Raw genomic sequence first — 12,603 nt, 5'->3', positions numbered from 1 at the left:
GATGAAGGAACCTGCTCATTCACACCACCCACCCATTTGGGGTAGTGGTGAAGAATACAGACTTAAGGACAGATGCTGGGGTTCAAATTCAGACACTGCTGTATGACCTTGGGCAAATGACTTAACCTCTCTGTGCCTCAGCTTCTCTATGCTGAAAATAAGGATAATAACTTTATTTGCCTCAATGGGTGTTTGTAAGGATGTTAAAACTTGTAAAGCTGCAGGTCAGTGTCAGGCTACTACTGGGTCGTGCGCTTCTTTGTTAAATTACTAGGTATGTCTAGGGCTCTGATGAACTGGGCACTGTGCTAGGCAAGGGGATATAGTGGGAACCGCCCTCCTTTACAGTTTCTTTGGAGAGTTTACATCCTACCCTGAGATGAACATACTGTGTTTGGGACTGAGGTGCAGGCCAGGGTGGCTGTGAGGGAAGGCTCTCTGAAGGGTGATGTTAGAACGGGAACCCAAATGAAGGCGGGCACGAGGATTCTGAGAAAGTGTGCTCCATGCAAAGCGCATGGGGAGGGCAGAGGCTATGAGGTAGGAGCATACCTGGAGTGTGTGAGGAAGAGCAAGGAGGCCTGACATGGAGCAGAATGGTGAGAGGAGAGTGTGAGAAATTAGGTCCGCAAGTTGCTACCAGCGCCTGAGCGTGGAGGCATGGATGCTGGAAATTTTTCTCAATGAGCTGGGACTTCAGGGAAGGGTTTGAGCAAGGGAGTGACATGTTTTCAAAGAATCATTTCCAGAGAGAAATATGTGTGTATAATCTATATGTATATGACACCAATGACCCTTGGACAACATGGGTTTGAACTGTGTGTCCACTGACCTGCAGAGTTTTTCAATAAATATGGTATGGTATTATAAATTTATTCTCTTATGATTTTCTTTCTTTTTTTAAAAAAAATTATTTGAGAGAGAGACAGCAAGAGAGAGCATGAGCCAGGAGGAGAGGGATAAGCAGACTGCACTGAGCAGGGAGCTGGACACAGGGTTCGATCCCAGGACCCTGGGATCATGACCTGAACAGAAGGCAGACACTTAACCAACTGAGCCACCCAGGTGTGCCATCTCTTATGATTTTCTATTCTCTAGCTTATTTTAAGAATACAGAATATAACACATATAACATATAATATGTGTTAATCCACTGTTCATGTATCAGTAAGGCTTCCAATCAACAGTAGGCTATTAGTAGTTAGGTTTTGGGGGAGTCAAAAGTTATACATGGATTTTTGACTGCACAGGGTGGGGGTGCTCCTCTACCCCAAGCTGTTCAAGGAATAACTCAACTGAAGTTGTATATAATATAAATGGCTTTATATGTTGTTTAATAAAATTGGGTCCCCCTGCACATATGGTTTGATATACTAGCTATTATCTATTAGAAAAAGAGTGAGGTTGATTCTGATTGACATTTATCTGTATGCCAGATGCTCATGGAGGCACAGAACAGGCTTTGATGCTTGTGGTGAGGGGTCAGGGCCTGGCAGTCTTTTTGGCATGGTGAGGAGCCCTTCTGCCACAGGGCTGCCCAGTCCTTCTGCAGTGAACCTCTCCCTGGAACCCAGGAAGGACGCTGACAATCAAAGCCCTGATTACTAATGAAGTATTTAATCTTCTGAGAGCCCAGAATAGCAAGGACATAATTTTAAAAGCCTGAAGCATGAGTACCAATCCATTCCTGGGATCCTTTCTTATCAAGAAAAATTGCTTGATGATGTCAAGGAACACAAGTCCATGGAACACGATCACTTGTACACCGAGACTTTTCAATCAATCAATTAGAAAAAAGGAAACCTGAGGATGCCAGTCTTGGACAGGCACATCTCAATTCTGGGCAGCAAAACACCAATAGCCTGGCCCTGTCATTGGCTGGAACCTGCTTTACTCAGTAGGTTGGAAGCAGAATCTTAGCCGAGTCAGCACCCATGGTTATGGAGGAAATTGAAATGCTAAGTAGCCATCAGAATTGTCTCCATCCTGCTCGGGGCTACTGTCCAGCCTGTTTTAGATGGGGGGAGTCTTTCTTTCTTTTCTTTCTTTCTTTTCTTTCTTTCTTTCTTTCTTTTCTTTCTTTTCTTTCTTTCTTTCTTTTCTTTCTTTCTTTCTTTCTTTCTTTCTTTCTTTCTTTCTTTCTTTCTTTCTTTCAAGAGGAGGGCTTTAAAGTCTACTGCCTTCCTTTTAAATCTGGTGGATAGGGCAGAGGTAAGACTAGCCTGATACCTGTGCTGGAAAGCCTGATAATGTGAGTCGGGAGGTGCTCTTGATCATTCCCAGTTCTCCTGCTGTCTAGACTGGACCAGCCTTTTCCAGAGTCTAGATGGCATCGTGTGAATGGTTCCTCCACTTTGGACTTGGTGTTTTATCAGGGCAGGGCATATGGAGGTAAGCTAGATGACTCATGCCAGGAAGCACCTGTTGTCTTTACCAACTCAACTATGTGTCAACTGGGGGACCCCTGCCTTGAGGTCCTCCACTTCTAGCCAATTGCCTAAAGGGCACCTGGGATGTGAGAGGTTCTGATCTTGTCCAGCCCTTGACTGAGGTGGGAGGGAGGGGGGTTGGGAAAGGAGAGTGAAGGGATGAAGCTTCCTCACAGAGTGGGGCTGAGGAGACAGAGCCAACCGGCCTCTTTGGGGGATCACATCCATCTCTGCCATGTCATTCCATGTGACAGCTACCGCTGAGGTGAGCAAAGGCATGCTTGTGACATTTTGTCAGCTGCCACCAAACAACCCTCGCCTGTTCTCATCACATGCAGAAAAGCTTCTGTAGTTACTCAGTGACGGAAGAAAGAGATTTTGGTTATGCCAAGAGCTGAACTCCCTGAAACGGGAAACATACTTGCTCCAAGTTCAAAGCTTATTTTTTTCCACAGGAGACAAGCACCCCAAAAAGGAAACCACAAACCTAATGACTAATGACGGATACTTTCTCTGCAGAAATCATGCAGAGTTTTGTATTGTTCTCCCCCACAGCCTCCAAGCCAGTGTCTCAAAGAAAACGCTTGGCTACCAACAAGTTAACAATGCCCTTTATGCCAGCCTCCATGGGGTTAGGTACCTGACTCTTCAAAATCAATTCTAGAACTCGCCCAGGGTGAGAAGGAAGCTAGGAAATGGCCGAAGGGGGACCCACTCCAGCATCGTCAACTGGCTGTGGGGATTAATTCTCCATGGTGACAAAAGTAGGGAACCAACCCAAGTCTCTATTGATCCTTCAGACCATAAATATCATCCTACATTATAAACACAAAGAGGCAAAACGAAGCTGGCTGTTCACTCATGGGCCGAGCCGAGGAGCTCATGGCAGAGCAGGAACCATGAAGGCTGGCCCGCCACTGCCCACACTCAGCTCTGGCAGCACAACTCAGGGCACACTTGGAGCGATGGAAGCTCCTTGCCCACTGACCCCTTGCCTGGCTTTCTTAGGTCTTAGAGGAAGACTGGTTTGGAACCTTTCACAGGGCACGTGAGGGCAGCAAGGGGCAAATCATCTGGAAGACAGAACTCGGGCAGCCAGTATCCCAGCACTTATGCACTGTCTGTGGCCCCATCCTTCCCCCTGTGTGGGAAGAACTGGACTTCTCTTGCTGCATCTACGCCTGCATCTACTTAAATCTGCTCCCCCTCGCCACCTTCCGTTTACCAGCTGAGCCCTACCAGGAGCCAGGCACTGTGAAACATGGAGGATACAGCAGAATCCTCACCCTAAGATGCCTACACCAGTTCCTGGGACCCACAGTGTGTGTGTGTGTGTGTGTGTGTGTGTGTGTGTGTGTGTGTGTTGGGGCGGGGAGAAGGTGACTATTTATGTGTGTCTCGGTGTCTATGTGTCTCCTTTTCCCATGCCAGGTTCCCAGGGAATAGTTCAGCTTCACAGTTTGGGAGTTAGGTGAAAAAAGGCCAGTGAATAAAAGGATGTAGAAACATTTTCAGTATTTCAGATAAATGTTGAGAAGTCTGCCCCAGTGCCCATTCTCATCTTCCCTTTTCCTTCTCCACCAAACATCTTGAGAAGTCTAGGCTTCCCTACTCAGTGGCCTTATTGCCCATTCACACTCCCTGGTTCATGGGTTTTAGCTCCATCCCTCCATTCTCCTTGTGACTCTTTTCTCATTGTAGCTACCAGTGACATGTTGGTGGCCAATTCCAGGGGACAGTGTTCAGTACTCATTGTATGTGACACATCCACGGACATTGTGACATCCAGTGACATTGTGTGTGACACATCCACAACCCCATCAGATTCGCTCCTTCACACTCTCTCTGACCCTCTGGGCAGCTCAGCCTCTGTCATTGTTTGGTCTCTCCACATCTTCTGGTGCTCCTTGGGGCCTGTCCTCAGCTCTTACCCCTTAACACACACTTCTGGGGGAACCAATTGCCACTTACACACAGATGACCCACAACGAGTCTTTGAAACCCTTGTGGACTCTAGCATCATTCTTCTGGCCACTAATTTGCTTTTGCTTCCTGGGTGTTCCGCAGGCACCTCAGACTCAATTTGTCCAATTGAACTCCACTTCTGCTAACCTGGAAACTCCTCCTATATTTTCTGTTCCCAAATGGCATGGAACCCGAACCAATGCCTGGACTTCTGCTAAACGACCTCTCTTATCCCTTTCCACCTTCACGGCTCCTGCCTTAGCTCAAGGGCCCTCCGTGGCTGGTTCTAGGCTCCTAACGATTTGCTAGTCAATGCTGACCCCTCCAAGGTCTCCCTCCTCCTCATCACTCAGAGTGCTCTGTTTCATCCCAGGAAGATCTACCCCTATCTGCCTCAGTGGTGGCACTGATCACAAGGGATTGTGAGAGCAGTGGCTATGTCTGTGTTGCAAATGCACTACTTGAGTTCCGCAAAGGCAGCAACCATGTATTTCTGTACTACTCACAGTTAGCCTCCAGTGGATGGGGTAAATCTAGTCCAAGGCAGCTGCTTAGTACGTATTCAGTGAGTGAGTGGAAGAGCTCTGGATGTAGCACTGATCTGGAGCAACTACTGATTATGAACTAGCAATGGGCGGGGTCCCAGCTATCTCCTTAGAAATCTCTGGGTTCTATGTGAGGTAAGAATGCTGTAGGCAGGCAAGGGCCTGATGACAGCATTTCCAACAGCATAATCAGCTTGGGACATCTGGGAATGCCAAAGAAAGGGCTGATGTGAGTCTGTTGCTGTTGCTGGTGGCCTAAGTGGTAACACAGGAGAGACAACTCCCTCCCTCAAAGAGTAGAAGAGCCTTGGGTCCCAGAGGAGGGAAAACAGAGCCCAGAGCTTGAGTCCTGAGTAGAGGCTGAGGATCCCCACCCACAGGCCGTCAGCTCCTGAAGGGATAAGCACACAGGTGTGTGAGCTCAGGTGTTCTGAAGCAAGATCAATGTGCTAGTCTGATAGAGACACAGGCTTTTATCCCCAGAAATGTCAAAATAAACTCATTACTGCTTTTCTCTTGGCCATTAGCTGCCCTCAGACTTTATTACTTTTGTCATCTTTTTAACACCTCACATTCCAGGCAGAAAGCATTTTTGTGGAATTAATATTATTCTAGGTGTGAAATGGCATGGATTTCTCAAAGGCCAGACAAAGTCAGTGGCATGTCAAGGCCACCTGTGCCACCTTGCTGCCCTTGTGTTTCCACACTGATTTGGCCCCAGGCCATAGGGAGTGGACCAAACAGCAGCTCCATCTCTGTCTTTCAGGTGGGTGCGTTTCCTTAGTGACAGAGTTCCTGTGAGCTCCTGAAGGATGCTCCAAAGATAAAGGGGGATGATCACTCTCTCACCATAATCCTTGGCAATCTAGATTGTCCTTAGGCAGAACACATCCTGGGCCTTTCTAACAGATAAGGAGAAAACTGTCCTCTTGAATGGTCCCCAAAAGAGAATAGTTTCTTATATTAAAGATGGCAATAATCACTCAATTAGACAAATTACTTGGTAAATAAAAATTAAGAACAATGACAATAACCTCGGGTTCAGTTGGATAGGTCGCTTGTCATTTGTGATTCACTTTAATTAAGGGCAGGCCTTTGAGCACATATGTGGCTGTGAGTGGCCTCTATTCATCTGTCTATACCAAGGTTTTCAAAGCCACCTTCTTTATAAAGTTATACATGCATATTCTATAAGTATGTATTACTCTAGATTTTATGCACTATGCACTAAGTAATATGCATTATTACTTTAATGCACTATGCATTAAACGTAGCTGTATGTCCTATATAAAATTATAGATACACTTTTATAAATAAGTTAAAAAAAAACCCTCTCATTGCATTAAAATGTTTACATGCTCACAGAACTTATATAACCTCTATCTAGCTCAATACTTTGTTCCCTTACAAAGGCACCCCCAGCCCCTGTGATTGCTAGAGGACGTGTCACAGCTCAGACTCTAAAGGCAGTGCACGCCAACAGAACTTCCCGCCCGCCCATCTCAACCCTCCCTGCTACAGCAGCGCTTCCATAAGAATCCCACCCTGGGGAAGAGGCAGCACTGGGACAAGGCCTGCTCTCCTTTGCACCTTAGATGACGTCATAAAGTCACCAGGTCCTAAAAATGATATCATAATGGGGATTATGTCTGGATGCAAAGATAGGAAGAGGAACTGTTCGGGCAGCCAAGAGAAAGGGACAGTAGCAACTGTGAAGTGTTCCTCAGCCAAATGGTTTTGATTCCCTCTGCTGAAGTGAGTCCACTGGGATGGCTAGGCATAGGCTGCCGGGACCCAAGAAATACATTTCAGTGGTCAGGTTACACAGAAGTGTGGATAACCAGGGAACTTTACTTCAAAATCATTTCATTTTTTTCTGCCTTTGATAAGGAAACAAGGTGAAACACTCTATCAGGCCCACTGATGACATCTTCAGGCAAGATGTCCTCCATCAAGGCGACAGGGACCAGCCTTCACCTGGTGATAACTCACCCTTTCCAAAGACTTCAGGAGATTTTGTCTTTCTTTGAGCTTCTGAATACTGATGACAATTTTGTGTCTTGCACCTTTGGTAACATTCTGTAATTAAATAAAAGTTACATTTAAAAACATATTTTTAAGAATCCGTTTAGAGTTTCCTGAAGGCTTTTCTGTACTCTACCGTTCTCTTGGTTCTGACGTTGGTGGACTAGCAAATACCCACTTGTCTCTCTCTTCAGTCCCCACTATCATTAACCTCTCCTTACTACATGTTCTAACTACATCTGACCATACAATTTGTCTGTGTCCTTTGGCTGTGACCTTTAGGAGAGAAAAGAGGGAGAAAGTGAGCTAGAAGGCCAATTACCCACCCAGCACAAAATTTCTTCACAGTCTTAAAAGATCATTTTAAAGTCATACACTCCTCTTCTCCATATTTTGTCATTTCAGTCCCTCCCAGGTTGCTTGAAGGTTCCAACCCCATACAGGGCTTCCTTGTCTTCTTAAACCTTTCCTAGGTTTTCCCATCTCGAGGACATGGGAAGGAAGTCTTGTATGGTTCTCTCCAGATGCCATACAACACAGGGCAATTTTGGGCAGTTTGCAGGTCATCTTGGGTCTCCATAAGGAAACCCAGAATAGAAAAGAAGATAAAACTCTACTTCAGTCATCACTTCAGCTAAATGATGAGGATTCCCAGTTTGTCTTAATTGTGCAATGGTGAGCCTCAAGATTTAGTTCAATGCTTGCTGACCACCGCTACTGCAAAGTTCCAAAGAGAAGGCCCTTTCTTAAATCAGGTCTCTAAGACAAACTTTGGTGACTTCTTATAGCTCCTCATAGAATTTCTCTTAAAGAAGGAAAAGATGGGAACATCAGAGACATCTCCCTCAGAGATACTAACACTCAAGTGACAACTGAACTCACTTTCTAAGATAAAGTGCTGGGGGCAGATTTCTGGTTAGCTCTGACTTTGGGTTCAAGTGAATTAAATTACTCTGAAAAGTTTGTGCTGGCCTCTGGCTTTGCCCTCTCTGTCAATTATTTCTTGTTTTTTCTCAAGTCAAATAACTGAGGACTTAGATTTTTTTTTTCTTAAACTCTGACCCAAACACAAAAAAATGCCCTTAGAAGTACTTCTCATCAATCCCTGGGATCTCAAGGCTCAGTTGAGATCCAAAAAGCGGTGGGAGAAGTGTTAGGAGGTTGAAATTAGTGCTTTTCATTCTCTGAGAATGTGCAGTGACTTTGGGCTTTGTGTTGCATCTCAATACTGGTATTCAGCCGGGCCTGCAGAGGTTAACTGAGGGTACTGAAGATGCAATGAGAAACCAGCATCTGCTGGGAGGTATGCCCCAAGTGGTACAACCTCCTCTTCCTGCAAGGGACATCCTACTAGCCTGCTCAGACGTTAATGCTTTTAAATCATTGCTCAAAGGAAACTGAGGTCAATATGAAACATGCCAATGGCATTTTAAACAAGGGAAAAAAAGACATCGGTCAGATCTATTTACTCGAGCACAGCATGGTAGGAAACATGCTTAGCTTGGGGGTGGAGGGGGTCTGTTGACTGGCCTAGCCTTTGGCATCCACACTTGGGGAAAGATGCCCAAGAAAGGAGGAGGAACTCTGCTCTTTTACAGCACACAGAAGGGAAATGAAACCTGAGACCTGGGGTAATCCCATTCTCTATGACAGTCCCATGTTACGCAAGATAGTTAGAAGAAAAAAGTATTTTGTACAACTTACTCTAATCTCCACTAAGTTCAATCTGAACATGTCTTTGGAAAAGTCTTGGGGAAAGTCTGAGGCATGACCCGGTGCATCTACTCACTAACTACTACAAGTTAGCTGATTTGTAACCAGACTGGACAACAGACAAACCAATCTGTCATTGTCCAAACAAGCCCTCATCGGACAGATGGAGGGAGGGGGCGGGAAAGCAAAAGCAGGGACACAGACTCTCTGAGGCCTTGGTCAAGTGTTACTTCCAGGCCATTCCACCTTACGCTTAGAGTGTGCACCTAGGCATCACCTTTTCTGTAATATTCACTGAATCCTATTTGCCTTGCAGTGATCTGCTGGTCGCCTGCCTCCTGATGGACACTGAGGACAAGAACCCAGCCTTACTCACCAGTAATGCTGGCCAACACATGGCAGTTCTTAGGACAAGGCAAGCTACTGGGTGGGTAGAGGTAGGGGTCCAAACAAGGTCTGTCTTGGGCTGGAACTTCAGGTTCCACCTGGGGCTCTCTTCTCACAGAAGGGTCACCTGCAACAACATACCTGAGCCTCCAGCTGGCACTCAGTGAGAGCCATCATCTCCTCATAGGTCATCTGGGAGAAAAGCGCAGCGTACTTGTGCAGGCGGAGGCTTTTTAACCAGGCTGGAACATCTGTGGTGCAAGATGTGCAAGAGATGGGGAGAGAAATTGAAAGGGAACAAGAAGAGATGACAAAAGATGTGGGAATAGAGAAAAGAAAGGAGGGTGATGGTCAGAGGGGAAAAAAGAAAAAAAAAAACCCTTTATGTTACTCCTTGTTCACTTCCATTTTGGCAGCAAATTATGGACTTCAATTCTTGGCCTAGCTCTGACATTCCCACTGTCAGGCTCCCTTATTCTACTTTAGACTAGGGGTTGCTAACTTGGGGTCCACGGGATTCCGGGCATATAGGAATTCCCTAAAATGATATCCCAATTTGTGAATATATGGGTAGTTTTCTGGACGGAAGTCATTCATAGCTTTCATAAGATTCTCAAAGGGGTTCATGACCAAAAACATGGCAAGGAACCATTGCTTTGGCCAGACTACTTCATTATTGATTTGGAAAGAACAGACTTAAGTTAAAACTACATATGATGAGTCCACCTCCAAGAAAATTTCTTTCTAGCTTCAGTGTAGTTCTCCACATGCTGTTTCTGCCACTTCCACAGTAATAGGTCACCCAGGCAACTGTACTACTCTATGGGTAGAGTTGCTGTCATTCTTAGCCTGATCTTTCTCTTGCCTTCCTATGCCCCAGAGGAATAAGGGCATCCTAGACTCCAAAACTATCACTCTAGTATGTATATATAAAGTGTGTGTGTGTGTGTGTGTGTGTATGTGTGTGTGTGCCTGATGACCAAATGTCCAAGCTATGGAATGTGTCTGGATGTGTCTCAGACCTTTTCCTTGAATATCGACCAAAAACATACCAGGACTGGAAAGGCCCAATGATTGGCTAGATCATAGGCTAATATAAATTCCAGAGCATATCTGAAATAAACCCAAATACTAGATTCTAGAGTTGGGAAAATTAAATAGTCACCGTATCAAAATCCATGAGAATTATCACCTTCCTAAGTTCAGCCAAAACAAAGCACTTGCCCATGCTCCTTTAATTCAGAGTTTTTCAGCTGATAGGATCTTTGAGAATCCTCTAGAATTACTTTCCCCCCATCCTTAGCTCATTTTACAGATGGCAAAGTTAAGTCATTGTCTAGGTTAGGAGCAAGTATGTGGTGAAATAAGGACTAGAACCAGGCCTCCCAATTCCTGGCTTTTTCCTGCATTGTATCAACTTCTTGTGAGATGAGTTCAAAGAGCTCATCAATGGTAGGGCTGGATAAACAATGACTGCAAAGTGCTTTGAGATGTTGAAGCACTGGGTAAATGTTATTCATGTTTCCTATAAAGTGTTATCTATTACTAACCATATTGATTACAAGATACTGCCTATTGCAGCAAGTGCTTTATTCTGAGGCACTGACAAACACTTCAGAGTAAGTGGGAAATTTCCAATTTCTAATTTTTAAAGTAGTTAATTGGGCTTGGTTAAAGAAACCTGGCCTATCCTGAAATCAGGCCCTGTCTCCCCAGGAAATGAAACCTAGGCTTATGAAGAGTAGGCATGGGATGATCTCCTGAAACTCAAAGATTACAAGGGGGAGAGTGGGCCTATTGAGGTTACCTCTTGATCTGCAGTAATGTGAAGGCTAAAGAAGGGGGATCTCTAGAGAAATAGAATTGGATATCCAACGCCACTTGAAGAACAAACTCAGTCATCTCAGGCAAGAAATCACCTGATTCTGTGCTTCGAGGCCCTTCATTCTACCATGACAAGCAGAGTCCCTCTGGGACCATCAGCAACCACAAAGAGACCAGGCTTCCCCAGGCACATAGTACCAACCTCTTGCATTCTCCTTTACACAAATTGTGGTTGCATAGAATCCAGGCCCTGCCAGCTCAGGCTGTGGTGCTTTCCCTCCTGAGACATCCTGGAACCTTTTTACCAGACTTTATTCTCCACCACATTTTGTTGTTGTTGAAACAATGCTAATACTTCTGCAGAGTGAGCAGCAAATAACTACAGCTCCGGCTTTGGGGCCAATGACTTGTCAACACTTTGGCACCAGGTTTCACGTTGGCTACTTACATCTTTGAAAAGCCTCAGGCTGCTGCTCAGAAAACTCAGTGATCGTGATTCAGAAAAGTCTAGGTAACCCCATGGCACACTTGGGCACAATATGCCACAGAGACTGTGGAGTATCTCATGGGCCATATTTTCACCGGCTGCCCTACAGTTTAATCATGCAAAATCCACTAATGATAAAACAGAATTGTTAGCTACTAAATCCTGTTATAAACTGGGTATTTTATAAGCCAAGAGGACAATATGGTGTTTTAAGAGTTGAGGGGAGAGTGGGGTGCAAATCTTGGCTCAGCAAGACGAGTACTCCAATCAGTACTAGTTCTTTTCTAGAAAAGGTGTGGACAACTAGAATTCCTGTTGGAGGGATGGAAGAGCCTGCCTCACCCATTTGGTGAAAATGCGGCCCCACTGGTAGTTGCTTTCCTACACAGCAAAGGCTCCTACACAGCTTCACAACATGGCCAGTTAGGCCTTCCTGAGAAGTTATTTCTGGATATGTTCCTGGGCAATGTAAGCTCCTCTTGGCCATATGCTCCTTGAGGCAGGCACATGTTGATTCTGCTTGCATAGCAGGTATCTCAGTGCCTAGCTGGGTGCTGTGTGCTTAAAGAGCTCTACTTCCTGAAACATGAACTAAATGAACAAAGAAGAGGAAATCCCAGTTCTTAAGAACGTAGCCTACTAATCTTTCACCCCCTGGTTAGAGACAAGGCACCTTTTTCTGCCAGGGATTAAAAGAGAACACCATTAAAAGGGCAACAAACCAGAGAAGTGAGCGCCTGCACCATTTCGACTCCTCCCAAGCCAGGAATTCCAATGACTTGGATGCTAGATTCTGTTAAGATGTTACCCAGAAACAAAGTCTAACCAAAAGTTTAGATTCTTTCCCCTGGTCCAGGTGCCACAGGGGAGGGTGCAAAGCTAAGAACCACCTCACATAACCTCAGACATTGTTTTTTCATTTTGCAAAAGCTGTAGCCAGCTGTGGTTGAAAGACACAGACAAGCAGGAGTGTTTCTTATAGGAGCTGATACATGATTGACATCATGCATGTCTCCTGGGCTCTCACCTCCAGCTGGCACACAGCCATTTAGCCTCAACTGGGCTGCTTCTGATGGACTTGCCAATGGAGGTCCTAGACTAGAAAGTCACTCTCTTATGCAGTGTGAGAAAGATTAAGATGCCTTTGCTATTTGCCAGGTTGACTTCCTTGCCAAATGTGGGCATCCTGATATTTGTCTGTTCAATACTTATTGAACGTTTACTATGG

The 12,603-nt window shown here is 45.2% G+C and overlaps 1 protein-coding gene and 1 long non-coding RNA gene across 8 annotated transcripts in view; one reads left to right on the top strand and one right to left on the bottom strand.

The window, feature by feature from the left end:
- Nucleotides 1–12,603, bottom strand: part of SAMD4A (sterile alpha motif domain containing 4A) — a 216,675-nt gene that overhangs the window by 33,151 nt on the left and 170,921 nt on the right. For 3 of the 4 annotated variants that reach the window (XM_049113199.1, XM_025443464.3, XM_049113200.1), the window contains 2 exons: nucleotides 9,206–9,315; nucleotides 6,932–7,018 (listed from right to left, as the gene is read on the bottom strand). In XM_049113199.1, the coding sequence (XP_048969156.1) occupies nucleotides 6,932–7,018; nucleotides 9,206–9,315 (197 nt within the window). Of the gene's footprint in view, nucleotides 1–4,900; nucleotides 5,041–6,931; nucleotides 7,019–9,205; nucleotides 9,316–12,603 lie in introns of those variants that run through there. The other variant, XM_025443469.3, reaches the window with a different exon arrangement.
- The window catches only part of LOC125755567 (uncharacterized), a 48,913-nt gene continuing 41,381 nt past the window's right edge, over nucleotides 5,072–12,603 (top strand). Inside the window, exons 1-3 of one of the 4 annotated variants that reach the window (XR_007412344.1) lie at nucleotides 5,072–5,350; nucleotides 6,352–6,555; nucleotides 8,994–9,104. This is a non-coding gene — a long non-coding RNA (uncharacterized LOC125755567). Of the gene's footprint in view, nucleotides 5,706–6,351; nucleotides 6,695–8,993; nucleotides 9,105–12,603 lie in introns of those variants that run through there. The other 3 variants (XR_007412342.1, XR_007412343.1, XR_007412345.1) reach the window with 3 other exon arrangements.

The sequence above is a fragment of the Canis lupus genome, chromosome 8, assembly GCF_003254725.2.
Source record: "Canis lupus dingo isolate Sandy chromosome 8, ASM325472v2, whole genome shotgun sequence".
Lineage (NCBI taxonomy): Eukaryota > Metazoa > Chordata > Mammalia > Carnivora > Canidae > Canis > Canis lupus.
This window is presented reverse-complemented; position numbering and strand designations above follow the sequence as displayed.